Source organism: Enhydra lutris, unplaced genomic scaffold, assembly GCF_002288905.1.
Source record: "Enhydra lutris kenyoni isolate GAN:26980312 unplaced genomic scaffold, ASM228890v2 scaffoldscaffold40, whole genome shotgun sequence".
In the NCBI taxonomy this organism is placed as follows: domain Eukaryota; kingdom Metazoa; phylum Chordata; class Mammalia; order Carnivora; family Mustelidae; genus Enhydra; species Enhydra lutris.
Window position 1 is genome coordinate 17,752,796 of NW_019154124.1, and position 12,856 is coordinate 17,765,651.

At 39.7% G+C, this 12,856-nt stretch overlaps 1 protein-coding gene across 1 annotated transcript; it reads right to left on the reverse strand.

Annotated features, from left to right (window-relative positions):
• Positions 1-6,690: 6,690 nt before the first annotated feature.
• On the reverse strand, positions 6,691-11,276 carry LOC111155315 (small EDRK-rich factor 1). Its single transcript, XM_022515459.1, has 3 exons — positions 11,134-11,276; positions 10,233-10,341; positions 6,691-7,051 (listed from the first exon to the last, which is right to left on the reverse strand). The coding sequence occupies exons 1-3, from the start codon at positions 11,138-11,140 to the stop codon at positions 6,979-6,981; spliced, it is 189 nt and encodes a 62-aa protein (XP_022371167.1). The 5' UTR covers positions 11,141-11,276; the 3' UTR covers positions 6,691-6,978.
• Between the last annotated feature and the right edge of the window lie 1,580 nt (positions 11,277-12,856).

Genomic DNA, 12,856 nt, shown 5'->3' on the forward strand with positions numbered 1-12,856 from the left:
ATTTAATGAAAAGTAAATAAAGGTGTAGATTTGTTCTCTTGTAAAAAAAAAATTGATGTTTTGGAAGAGTATTTGAACCATGTAATGGACAAATGGTATTTTAATTCATAAACAACATAGCTATAATTAACCATCTGAGGTTTGGACTCCTCACCCTCACATCACATACCAAAGTACATTCTAGGTGATTTTTATAAACCTGGGATGGGGAAGATCTTAAGGTAGAAACAAGAAACCATGCTAGCACTGAAAACCCAAATACCTTTTGGGAGTAAGTAAGTTAAGGTGGAGTAAGCAGTAAGGGGTGGTGGGTACTGTAATCAGTTAAGTGGAGACTATCCTTCCACCCCATCCCACTCACTATGCCTGGTCCCTGCCCGAACAAAGGTATTTAAGTTCACATTAAAAGGACAACTCTGCTGTCAGTCTGCATCCTTACTTATAAAGAAACTGGACAAATGATTATGTAATTAAAAATTCTTGGGGCACCTGGGTGGCTCAGTGGGCTAAGACTCTGCCTTCGGCTAAGATCATGATCTCAGGGTCCTGGGATCGAGCCCTGCATCGGGCTCTCTGCTCAGTGGGGAGCCTGCTTCTCCCCACCCCCACTGCCGCCTGCCTCCCTACCTACTTGTGATCTCTATCAAATAAAAATAAAAATCTTTATAAAAAAATTCTGGCAGGGCACCTGGGTGGCTCAGTGGGTTAAGCCTCTGCCTTCAGCTCGGGTCATGATCTCAGGATCCTGGGATCGAGTCCCACATCGGGCTCTCTGCTCTGCAGGGAGCCTGCTTCCTCCTCTCTCTCTCTCTCTCTCTGCTTGCCTCTCTGCCCACTTGTGATCTCTCTCTGTCAAATAAATAAAATCTTTAAAAAAAAAAAAATTCTGGCAAAAGCAGAATAAATACAATGAAATGACATACAATAGTTTGGAAAATATTTTTCACATGTAAGGAGGTTACTATCTCTTACATATTTAGTATAATTTATATAAATACATTATATACATACATTTATATATTTTAAAAAAGCCTTGTCCAAAGTAAAAACTGCAAAAAAAATAATAAAGCCAAGAATAAAATATTCCAAAGGGGGGGGAAGAAAAACATAGCCAATAAATATGAAAATAAGCCTAACTCCTGCACTCAGTCTGCCTGGTTTAATATCCCTAACCTGCCACTTACTAGCTGGGTAAGCTTGGGGGAAATTCCTTAATTAAAACCTCAATTTCTGGGGCGCCTGGGTGGCTCAGTGGGTTAAAGCCTCTGCTTTCGGCTCGGGTCATGATCCCAGGGTCCTGGGATCGAGCCCCGCATTGGGCTCTCTGCTCAGCAGGGAGCCTGCTTCCTCCTCTCTCTGCCTGCTTCTCTGCCTACTTGTGATCTGTCTGTCAAATAAATAAATAAAATCTTTAAAAAAAAAAACCTCAATTTCTTTAACTATACAGATAGATAGAATAGTAGTGCCTACACGTGAAGACTAAATGAAATAAAAAGCGTTAAGCAGAGAGAAAACATGAGTAGATCAGAAGAAAAAATCTCACTGTCCAATAAACATGGAAAAATGCTCAACCTCTACACGCAGGGAATTACTTATTAAAACTAAGATACTATTTTTCACTCACATTGGCAAAATTAGTAGAGATTAATATTTTATGTTATCAAGGGCATGGATATGGAAAGCTATTTTCTTCCTGGAAATACTTGTTTAAAATAGTAAATACATGTACTCTACCATAGTCCTAAGAATTCTATCTTTAGGAATGCATTCTTACAGAAATAAAAGAACATTATAGGTATGACTGTATTACAGAATTGTTTGTAGTAGCAAATGCTTGAAAACATCTTCAATGTCCATGAACAAGGAAGTCACTGGATAATTTACTATGTATCTACACTATGGTTAGATCTATATGGACTGACCTGTAGGATGGCTTTAAAAAAAGTAAGTTATAGCTAAGTTTCCCCATTTTTGTTTCCCATTGTGTAGTGGGTGAATGGTGGTCCCCAAAACATGTCCACCATATTTTGTGAATGTGACCCTATTTGGGAAAAAGGTTGTGCTGATGTAATTAAAGATCTTAAGATGAGATCATCCTAAATTAGAGTGGGCCCTAAACCCAATGACAAACATCCTTTTAAAAAACAGGAAGAAGCCTGAGAAAAGAAGGCTATGTGAACACAAAGACAGGAGTTAGGCTGCCACAAGCAAAGTAATGCATGAAGCCAATGGAAGAGGCGAGCAAAGATTTTCATTTAGAATCTTCAGAGGCCATGTGGTCCCACTGACAACTTGCCTGTATACTTCTGGGCTATAGAACTGTGAAAGAATAAATTTCGGTTCTTGTAAGCCCCCAAGTTTGTGGTTATTTTTTACAGCAACCCAAGGAAATTCCCCACATTCCTTAGTTATGTATTTATAAGTGCGTAAATGAGGATTAAGGAAAACTAGACAATTTTATGTATTCTATGACCCAGCAGTTCTACTGTTAATATTAAATAGAAATATATATTTATGACCCCTAAAAGATATATATATATATATAGATATATCTATATTATATATATATACACAGAATATTTATGGCAGAATTATTTTTAAAAGCTCCAAACTAAGAGCACACCAAATGTCATGAAAAGTAAAGTGGATAACTAAATCATTGTATATTTTTATAACAGGATACTACACAGCCATGAAGAAGATAGAGCTACTGACACGCAAAACATAAAGCATTCTTACAGACATCTATTACTCATGGGATACACTCTTGGTTCTATCATCTTAGGTGCCTGCCCTCCCCTTGCTGAAGGGTAGGCATGCAACCCAAATAAGTTCATTTGGAGGAACTCTGAATGACAAAGACTGAAAATAGTTGTCAAAACTTCACCCTGAGAGGAGCATTGTGGAATAAAAAATTCTCATAGGACCTGAAGCTGTTCCAACTCTTGACCTTTCCAAAGAGCTTTTCCTCGGACTCTGGAGTCTCTCATCCACTCAAATAACTGTTGTGGTTATTCATAATTAATGAGTCTGTTTGCAACTAGAAATTTTAATATACCATCAAATCACAGGTTTAATGTGCTTGTATTTCTTCAAGCATGCATTAAAATACATAACTCTCTATTAAATGTCTGTTCATAAGCCACCTTAGCAGTCATCTTGAGTGTACAAGGCTAATAGAGCCTTTGACCAATAACTCCTCCCTCCCAAAATCCAAAGCCTTCACAAAAGCTTTTGTCATGCAATATATGTTTATAAAAGGGAAGTACTCAATAGGATTTTGTCTTGATTACAGCCAGGTTGGTAGGCAATTTCTTACAAACTAAAAACTTGTGTAAAAGAAGCTCCATTCAGTAATACTCAAGGTAATATTCCTGTATGGACACACCAGTAAGCAAAGTTAGATCCAATTGATAGAGTAGCATGAAAAGCAGTAGGTGGCATGAAAAATATTTCTATAAAAGTTAGGTTATAATCAAAGTATAAATTTTAAATCTCAATTTTGCTGGACAAATCATCTAATAGCAGGCTGCTTATAAACTTTTCACATGTATTAGCAAATTTAGTGGTATGTGAAAGGGTTTTAAGAAGCAAAGTTGTACGGAAAAGTCTATGTGACGCTTAAAATTTTGGTGCAAGGGCACCTGGGTGGCTCAGTGGGTTAAAGCCTCTGCCTTCAGCTCAGGTCATGATCCCAGGGTCTTGGGATCGAGCCCTGCATCGGGCTCTCTGCTCCGCAAGGGAGCCTGCTTCCTCCTCTCTCTCTCTGCCTGCCTCTCTGCCTACTTGTGATCTCTGTCTGTCAAATAAATAAAAATCTTAAAAAAAAAAAAAAAAGCAAAGTTGTACAGAAAAGCCTATGTGACGTTTAAAATTTTGGTGCAGGGGCGCCTGGGTGGCTCAGTGGGTTAAAGCCTCTGCCTTCGTCGGCTCGGGTCATGATCCCAGAGTCCTGGGATCGAGCCCCGCATCTGCTTAGCGGGGAGCCTGCTTCTTCCTCTCTCTCTCTCTCTGCCTGCCTCTCTGCCTACTGGTGATCTCTGTCAAATAAATAAATAAAATCTTTAAAAAATAAAATTTTGGTGCAATTTATGGGAAAGTGCATTTCAGCAACCTAGAGTCATTCCTCTTTTCCCATTGACATTTTCATGACCTGGCCATCTGTAAGCAATATATCCCAACATGTGATTACCAAAAAGCAAGTACTTCAGCAGATAAAGTCTTAGGAGGTAGTTTAATAAACTTTCTTACTCTCTTTTGTTCTAATGGAAAATTATGGTTGACAATTTCATAAAGTTAATTCAGTCTCTCAATTCAATTTTTACTTTAGGTCTTCATCACCAAAGGCAATTGGGAACTTAACTAAAGTTCACATGCTCCATGCTTAGTTTCAATCACTGCTGACACAGATGATAAAATGTACAAATCTCAAATTCTGACTGCCAAAATGAATTTTATATTGGGTTTTCACTTTAGGGGTATTTTCCTTCTCACGGCTTCAGTGAGGTATGATTTACTATTAAAATTGTTTATATTTATGGTGTACAATATAATTTGTTAGATGTATACACTGTGAGGGGATAGCCTTTTTCGAGTTCAATAGTTTTCAAACAGCTTTTAGACAGTATTAGTACTAACAGTATTAGTACGACCCTTGCCTTGAACAGAAAAACTCTTTACAAGGCACAACTTTAAAATACATAGGTGCTCACTCTCCTCGAGTGAGTAACCTCATTCCATCTATAAAAATACAGAAAAAGAAAAACTATTTTTAAAAAGTTAGAAAAATGATGTCAGTAATCAGTATTTCCTGTGAGTCCTATTTTTCAACACTTTCCTGTGTTGAGTGGGTAACAATTTCTTACACACGCAACTAATAGAAAGGGTACTCAAAAGGAATCAAGGAACTGATGAATCTGACCTCTCTGTTCTCACCTTGGGCAGTAGCACTGCTCCCTCATATATCTCAGCAGGACTTATGACGATTGCTAATGACAATCCGCTACCGTGTTAAGGATAATGCAAGGTAGCAATTTTAATGCCTATGAGGGTGTTCCATAGAGTTCAGTATTTTCTAAATTACATCTTAGAGTTGGCACTACTTCATTTAAGTAATTTTATATTGCCTTAGCAACATACCAAAACAATAATCTGAAGTTAGTGCATAAATTAACCTTACTGATTGGATGTAATTATTCACACGTATTTTCCCTTAATATCTTGTGATTGAGAAATTAAAAAGTATCTTGACCCGTTACCATCTTTAGAAGTTTAGCTGTTTTAGTTATGTTGCTTAAATATAGTACAAGAAAAGAAACTGAAGTGTCAATAGATTACAGCAATTAGTTAATTTTCTTCCTCTTGGGTAACTTTTCTGTCTGCCTTGAGGAAACATGTGGTCATGTTTTAGTTAAAAACCAAACCCTTTATCTTAACAATGAACTCATTCAAGTGCCATAATTTTTTTTTTCAGATGCAGTTCTGGATTTAAGTCTTAATGATTAATTATAACACAGAGATCTTCCTTATCCTAATACCCATGTTCTTTTGGAAAACGCGGTTTTCCCCAGACTGATTAAGGATTAACTTTTGAAAAGCTAAAGTTATTCCACTACATTATTCATTACTTAAAACAAAAAACAAAAAAACACAACAAAGTATACAGCTGAAAGCATAACAAGTTCTTTGTATTCATGACTTATCACTATGTAAAATTCTGGAGATAGGATTATAGAAATCAAACCCATAAAGAAGCTTTGAAGTACAATCAGACTTCATCATCCTTTTTATTAGAAAGTAACTTAAGCTGTTGTAATCTTTTTGCTCTTATAACTCCCCATATAAAGTTTGAAGACTTAAGTTAACCTAAGACAAAGTTTTACTTTAACTGAAAAGCTGTAGTAATATGAAGATAAGAACTTCCCATTTGCCTCTTCCAGTATTAGAGACACTGAGGATTCCACCCCATTAACAAGTGGTACCACGGCCAAGTGACTTATCTCAAGATTATCAGAACCTTTGTTAAAATAGGAGGCCAAGTCTTAAAGAACTGTCCACTGACTGTCCATTTCCTCAGTGGTAGACTCTCTTTGCAGTAATTATGCCTATTTGCTTCAGAGTAGTATAGTCATAAATCCTTCTCTAGGTTAATGTATTTCCATTATTTATCACTGTCAAGTCACAAGTTTTTCAGTCTCAGAATAGACTTAAAAAATGACACTCTTACAACACCAAGACTGAATCCTTTGAACTTTGGACTAGTAACCTTGTACTTTGGGTGATTATGATATGTTACTATAGATTCATCAATTATAACAGACTTACCACTCTGGTGGGGCATATTCATAATGGAGGAGGCTATGTATAAATAGAAGCAGGGTATACATGAGAAATCAATTTTATTGTGAACCTAATTCTGTTCTAAAGAACATAGTCTATTAGAAGAAAGGCACTCACTAAAAATTTTAAAGCTGTAAGCAAAACTCAGAATTTTCTCAGTAAGTTACTCTTCATTTAATTTATATTCATTTAGTTGCCATTCCAGGTGGGTCTGTGCTATGGTAAATTCTTCAAGCAAACCAGTTAATCACAAAACAACATAGATTGTTTAAGATAAATGTATCTTAAATTCTATTATACAATCAAGTTGACTGTAAATAAGATCGACTTTAACAAAGTTTATGACAAATATTCTAGATTTACAGATTTTATTATCTCATCACATTTCGTCTCTAGCAAATTATATAAATGCTCACTGCTGATAAAAAAAATAACATCCACCAATATATCACATGAATGGTTAGTGTTTTATTCTTTGAAGAATGGTTCTGAAACATTACACTAAGTCAGGCTGAAAGGTAAAGTTTAAAATAGTTTTATAAGGATATAACATATGACTGTTAGCTCCACAAAATTTTGACCCTTCGAGCTTATGATACACCTAGTCGGCAGTAGCACCCAGGTTTTTCCAAATAGTCATCATTTTTCTCTTGTCTGCATAGACTTCTTCTCATTAGCTGCCTTCTGCTTTTGTTGCATTATCTCAGAGTCCCTATAATGGGGGAAAAGGCTGTAAGTTGTTACAGAAAAACTGATTACATGTTCTTACTTGTTTTGTATACATAACCCATTAAACATATTAGAAAACAAACTAAAAGATATAAAGATTCAAGTGTTTCTGTTTTCATGGCAACAGAATGGGAAAATAAAGTATGGAAGGGCTTTGAAGTCACATCTTATTTTGAAAACCATCTCTATTGTTATCATGATCTTGGGCAAATAACGACCTTTCAAAATCAGAAAAGTAGTCACTAGGGTTGTTTTGTGGAATAGCTATGAATAGATCTGACATCAGGCAGCTATATACAGAAATAATGGCAATTACTTCTGTTTTCAACAAAGTTAATATACTCTATTTTTCTCTCAAAGAAGGGGCATTTAAGAAGTCTCCTAAAGCATAAGGAATAACACGGAGGTCATGGGGAGATGGAGAGGAGAAGGGAGTTGGGGGAAATTGGAGGAGGAGACAAACCATGAGAGACTGTGGACTCTGAGGAACTGAGGGTTTTGGAGGGGAGAGGAGTGGGGGGTTAGGTAAGCCTGGTGGTGGGTATTGTGGAGGGCACGTATTGCATGGAGCACTGGGTGTGGTGCATACACAATGAACTCTGGAACACTGAAAAGAAATTTATTAAAAAAAAAAAAAAAAAAAAAAAAAAGAAGTCTTCTAGATACCCAAAAAAAGTCTTCTAAATACCAAAATGGTACCTAGCATTAGGACATGGATGTTATGAAGCAATTCAGTTTCTTACAAGCCTGAAAGCCCAATAGCTAGTGATTAAAAATGGATTACCCTAAAAAACAACAGGATATTTAGGCATTTCCTTAACACTTTGTGTCTCTGGCTGAACCTCCATATATCATTTTTTTTTTTATAAAGATTTTTATTTATTTATTTGACAGAGAGAGATCACAAGCAGGCAGAGAGGCAAGCAGAGAGAGGAAGGGAAGCAGGCTCCGCTGAGCAGAGAGCCCGATTCGGGGCTCGATCCCAGGACCCCGGGATCATGACCTGAGCCGAAGGCAGAGGCCTAACCCACTGAGCCACCCAGGCGCCCTCCATATATCATATTAATGGTGAACTACAATCAGACTACCTGGGCTAGATGGTCCAGGAAGTCCTTATTTTAAAAAATACATTAAATGGCTTTGTAATCGACACCTGGCTATGTGCCAATTTGCTGGTTCTGGGTTAAGTCTAATAGCAACTGTTATTATCCCCATGATTCAAATTAAAAAAGAAAATAGAAGTTTAGAGCTAAATAATTTACCTTAAATCATTTAAAACCCAAGTTTGTCTAATTTCAAAGTTCAGGCTCTTTCCTGTTATCACATAGATTTAGTGTGAGATTTTAATACAGGTGAGTAGCTCAGTCCATGACAATAGACATTTATTTCTGTAAAGCCAATAGCAAAGATGAGGAATGGGGATGAAGGAAAACCAAGATGGCTATAAAGAAATGAAGTATTGGACGCCTGGGTGGCTCAGTCGTTGAGTGTCTGCCTTTGACTCAGGTCATGATCCTGGAGTCCCAGGATTGAGTCCCACATCAAGCTCCCTGCTCCATAGGAAGCCTGCTTTTCTCTCTCCCACTCTGTTTCTTTTCCCTCTCTAACTGTGTCTCTCTCTGTCAAATAAATAAATAAAATCTTTAAAAGAAAAAAAAGAAATGAAGTATCATGCAAAATAATATGATAGTAACTTTTCTGTTTGAAACTGAACTCTATTGCACTTGCTTTACCCTTAGTAATGTTACTGAAATTCAGAACCTCAGTTTCCTATCCTACACATTGAGGCTAATATCACTTTTCAGGGTAACGAATAGAGATAATAAGTATAGAGTACCCAGCGCAGAGCTTTCTAACAAATGGATATTCATTTAACAAGGACTATTACTGAGCTAGACTAGGGTTCCCCACTAAAAATTTCAAGGTCACTGATTTGTACCATGTTCACTTTTATTGCAACGTGGGTAAATAGAAATTTAAGGCAAACCTTATCACTTTAATATCACAGAAAAAAATCGTGAGGTGATAATTAACCCAATGTGGGACTTGAAGTCATGACTCACGAGTCACATTCTCCACTGATTGAGCTAGCCAGGCAGCCCCAAACAATTATTTTTTTTTTAAAGATTTTATTTATTTATTTGACAAACAGAGATCACAAGTGGGCAGAAGGGTGGGCAGAGAGAGAGGAGGAAGCAAGCTCGCTGCCGAGCAGAGAGCCCGATGCGGGGCTCGATCCCAGGACCCTGAGACCGTGACCTGAGCCGAAGGCAGAGGCTTTAACCCACTGAGCCACCCAGGTGCCCCTCAAACGATTATTCTTAATTCTAGTTGCACATCGGAATCACCTGGGGACATTTTTAAAAGCAGGTTTAACTTAGTTACAATAAAATTTACCTAGAGCACCTACTATGCCCAGCCCCAGACCAATTAAATCAGGACTGAATTTAAGGTACAGGCTTGAGTAGCCTTTAGGGTTTCCCAGGTGTTTCTAATGTGCAGGCTAGAGGACCACAGAGAAACCCCACTGAAGCATGTGTCGGCAGTTCTCCACCTGACCTCCAAGTTGTACCTACACAAAATTTGTTTTTAGAATAACATCGAGCTTGTTTATAAATATGAATACTTTTTAAAAAATTTAAGCTGCAATCCAAATATTTCTGTAGCAATTTTGTATTATTTCTCACATATATAATCATACATCAAGGCTGTGCACCTGCAATTTTTCCAACGCAAAGAATCTTAAAAAGTCCATATAGCTACATATACTTTTTTGCGTCTCCTTCAGAACCTTAATCCCTGTAATTGAGTCACCTGTCATCTCAATTAGTTTGGGTAGGATGCCTCCTTTGAAAATGCTGTATCCCTAGCACAGAACAGTGCCTACCACGTGGAAGGCATTCAGATATTTTGCTAGATGAAATTTCTATGGTTGTGGTGACTGAAGCCTAAGATTCTCTTCAAGACTATTGCTTGAGAGCTGGAAATTTCTCATTCACGTATTGGGATAATTGCTACCTTATAGTTTCAGTGTGCATGCAACAAATGTTCAGCTGTTACCCCGTATGCAGCCTAAGTCTAGTTCTACCAAGAACTTAAAAAGTTCTCCCCGTTCTCCAAAACAAAAACTTCAGTGACTTGAAAATTCTTTTAGTATTGCTTACCTCTGCTTTCTCTGAGAGGTGGTCAAGCTATCCTCTTTTCTTTTTCCCTTGCTAATTTCCTGGGATTTCTTCATGTTTTTCTGGCGGGCAAGTTCTCGCTGATTTCCTCCTACAAAGCCAAACAGTCATGCTCTTTCCCCCATCTCAAAAATAATCACGAATTCCGCAAAACCGCTCTTATTTAAATGCATCTGAAGCTGGCTTTTTAACAGACACTCCAGCAGAGTAATTACACTGAACGCTGTTCCCGTATCTGACGAGGAGGAAGCACAGAGGTAAACACCCAAGGTCCTAAGAATACTATCATACCAATGAACGTGTTCACTGGCTGTGAATACCAGGTCTCTTAAAACAGGCATTCCACTCCTCTGTCTATACCGGTTAGTATTCCAGATTAAAGTCTAGCTTTTGAAAACCGTGTATGAAAAGAATAGATACACAGGAAACACAGCTCCACAAGTTGGCCCATCACAACTCGACTGTTAGGTGAACAAATGCGGCTGTTCGAGAGCATTACCTGTAGGAGCCAAACAAAAGAACTACGGAGGAGACTCAGTCGGAGCTTCTAGTCCTCATCAGGCCTTAGGACCTTTTAAGTACCAGACAGAAACCCCTTTCAGACCCGGACCCCTCCCGGGGCCGCGATCCTCACACCTCACCTCTGGAAAGGTGTTTTTTACCGTGTAAACTCACACCTGACCGGCAGGTGCATGCCGGATTTCTCAAGGGGACCCGAAGCTAACCATCCCTCTCCCTCTGCGGACTGAGGACAAGGTCCCAGCGCCGCCGGACCGAAGGGGATACAACAGCCAGTCCCCGCCTCCCGTCCGGCCGCGCCTCGGAGCTAGGCTCTCTCAGCGGACGCTCCCCGCCGCGTTCCCGCACCCGTCCGCACACTCACGGGCCATGCCGACACCGGACCGAGCCTGGGAGAAAGCCCCCACGGAAAACAACGGCCTCTTAGCACGCTGAGCAGTCGTCCCCACCGGTGGCCCTTGAAGGCTGAGCCCGCGCGGGCCCTCTGCGGGGCAACGCCTCCGTTCCTCCCATGGCCCCGCCCACCGAGGCCGGATCGCGGCGGCCGGCGAGCCGGGCGAGCGACTGCGCGTGCGCTGCCGGGGGTAGGCGGGGAGCCCCGGCCAAGGGTCCCGGAACGAGAGCGTCTTGAGATTAATCCGCGCTCTGGGGTCTTTCTGCCACGCGAGTACTGTCGAGTCTACAAATCAGGTTTTGAGTCTGCGGATTTTACGCACTGTGTACCCAACACTGGGCCTTGGCCAGCCTCCATTTTTTGGTAACGACAAAAACAATAAATGCTACTATATCTCATTTTTCAACAAAGAACATGAACTTTTATTCATCCCTTGCAGAAGCGGGAAGAGAAGGAAGGGGACAAAACAGATTGAGGGTTAACTCTGCAAAAGTCAGTATGGCTCTTTACATATTTTCTTCCTTTATTCCTGCACCAATGCTGTAACGCAGGCTTCATTGTTCTCTTTATACAGAAGAGGAGATTGAGACTGAGACCAGGAGCGACTGACCTAACAGGTAGGGACTTGTAGAAGGGAGATGACAATTTAAGACAGACTCTTAAATCTCATCATTTCCCGTTTAATCCCAGTGCCTTTGTCATGGTCGACAGTACTTTAGGAGTTGTAGGTTAATGGCTTTGTGCTTGGGTTGTGTGATGGGAAGGGAATGGCAGGGAAAGCAGTTTTATCACACATTCATAATAGCCCAGGATAACCTTGGAGCCTGCGTAAAAGCCGTGGTGCGTTTGCCATTGCTAGAAACAGACGTGGAAAGATGCCTGTTGGTTAATGCAATAGTTATATTCTTCATCTATCCCGTTAATGATTACAAACTGATAAATGTGTGGAGTTCTGTACACCCTAAAATTGCCCTATTTTTTAAGAGAAGATTTATTTGAGAGAGAGACAGAGAGGAATAGACAGCACAAGAGGAGGGAGAAGGGGAAGGAGAGAGGCAGCTTCCCCTCTGAGCGGGAAGCCAGTTGTGGGGCTCCATCCCAGCACCCTGAGATCATGACCTGAGCCCAAAGCAAGGGTTGGCTGCTTAACCTACTGAGCCACCTATGTGCTCCCCTAAATTGCCCTGTTTCTTTCTTTCTTTTTTTTTTTTTTAAGATTTTATTTATTTATTTGACAGAGAGAGATCACAGGTAGGCAGAGAGGCAGGCAGAGAGAGAGAGAGGAGGAAGCAGTCTCCCCACCAAGGAGAGAGCCTGATGTGGGGCTCAATCCCAGGACCCTGGGATCATGACCTGAGCCTAAGGCAGAGGCTTTAACCCTACGAGCCACCCAGGTGCCCCAATCGCCCTGTTTCTAGAAGAATTTTATTTTGGAAAATTTCAAACATATACAAAAGTATAGAAAATACTACAATGCACTCTCAAGTATATATGACCAAGATTCAATAATATTTATTTTAACTCTGAAGAATCACCTATTTTAGAGAAGGTAGGAGAAAGTGGTGAAGCCTCAGAGCACCGGAATGTCTTGGTTGAAAGCCCAGCTCTACCATGGAGTAGATATGTGAACTTGGGCATGTTACTTCATTGCAGTAAAGCTTCCTTGCCAGTAAAATGGGAAGGCAGATGTTCC

Coding starts and splice junctions, on each gene's coding strand:
- LOC111155315 (XM_022515459.1), bottom strand. Junction 7,052..10,232: donor ACCTCTCAGAGAAAGCAGAG/GTAAGCAATACT, acceptor CCCCCATTATAG/GGACTCTGAGATAATGCAAC.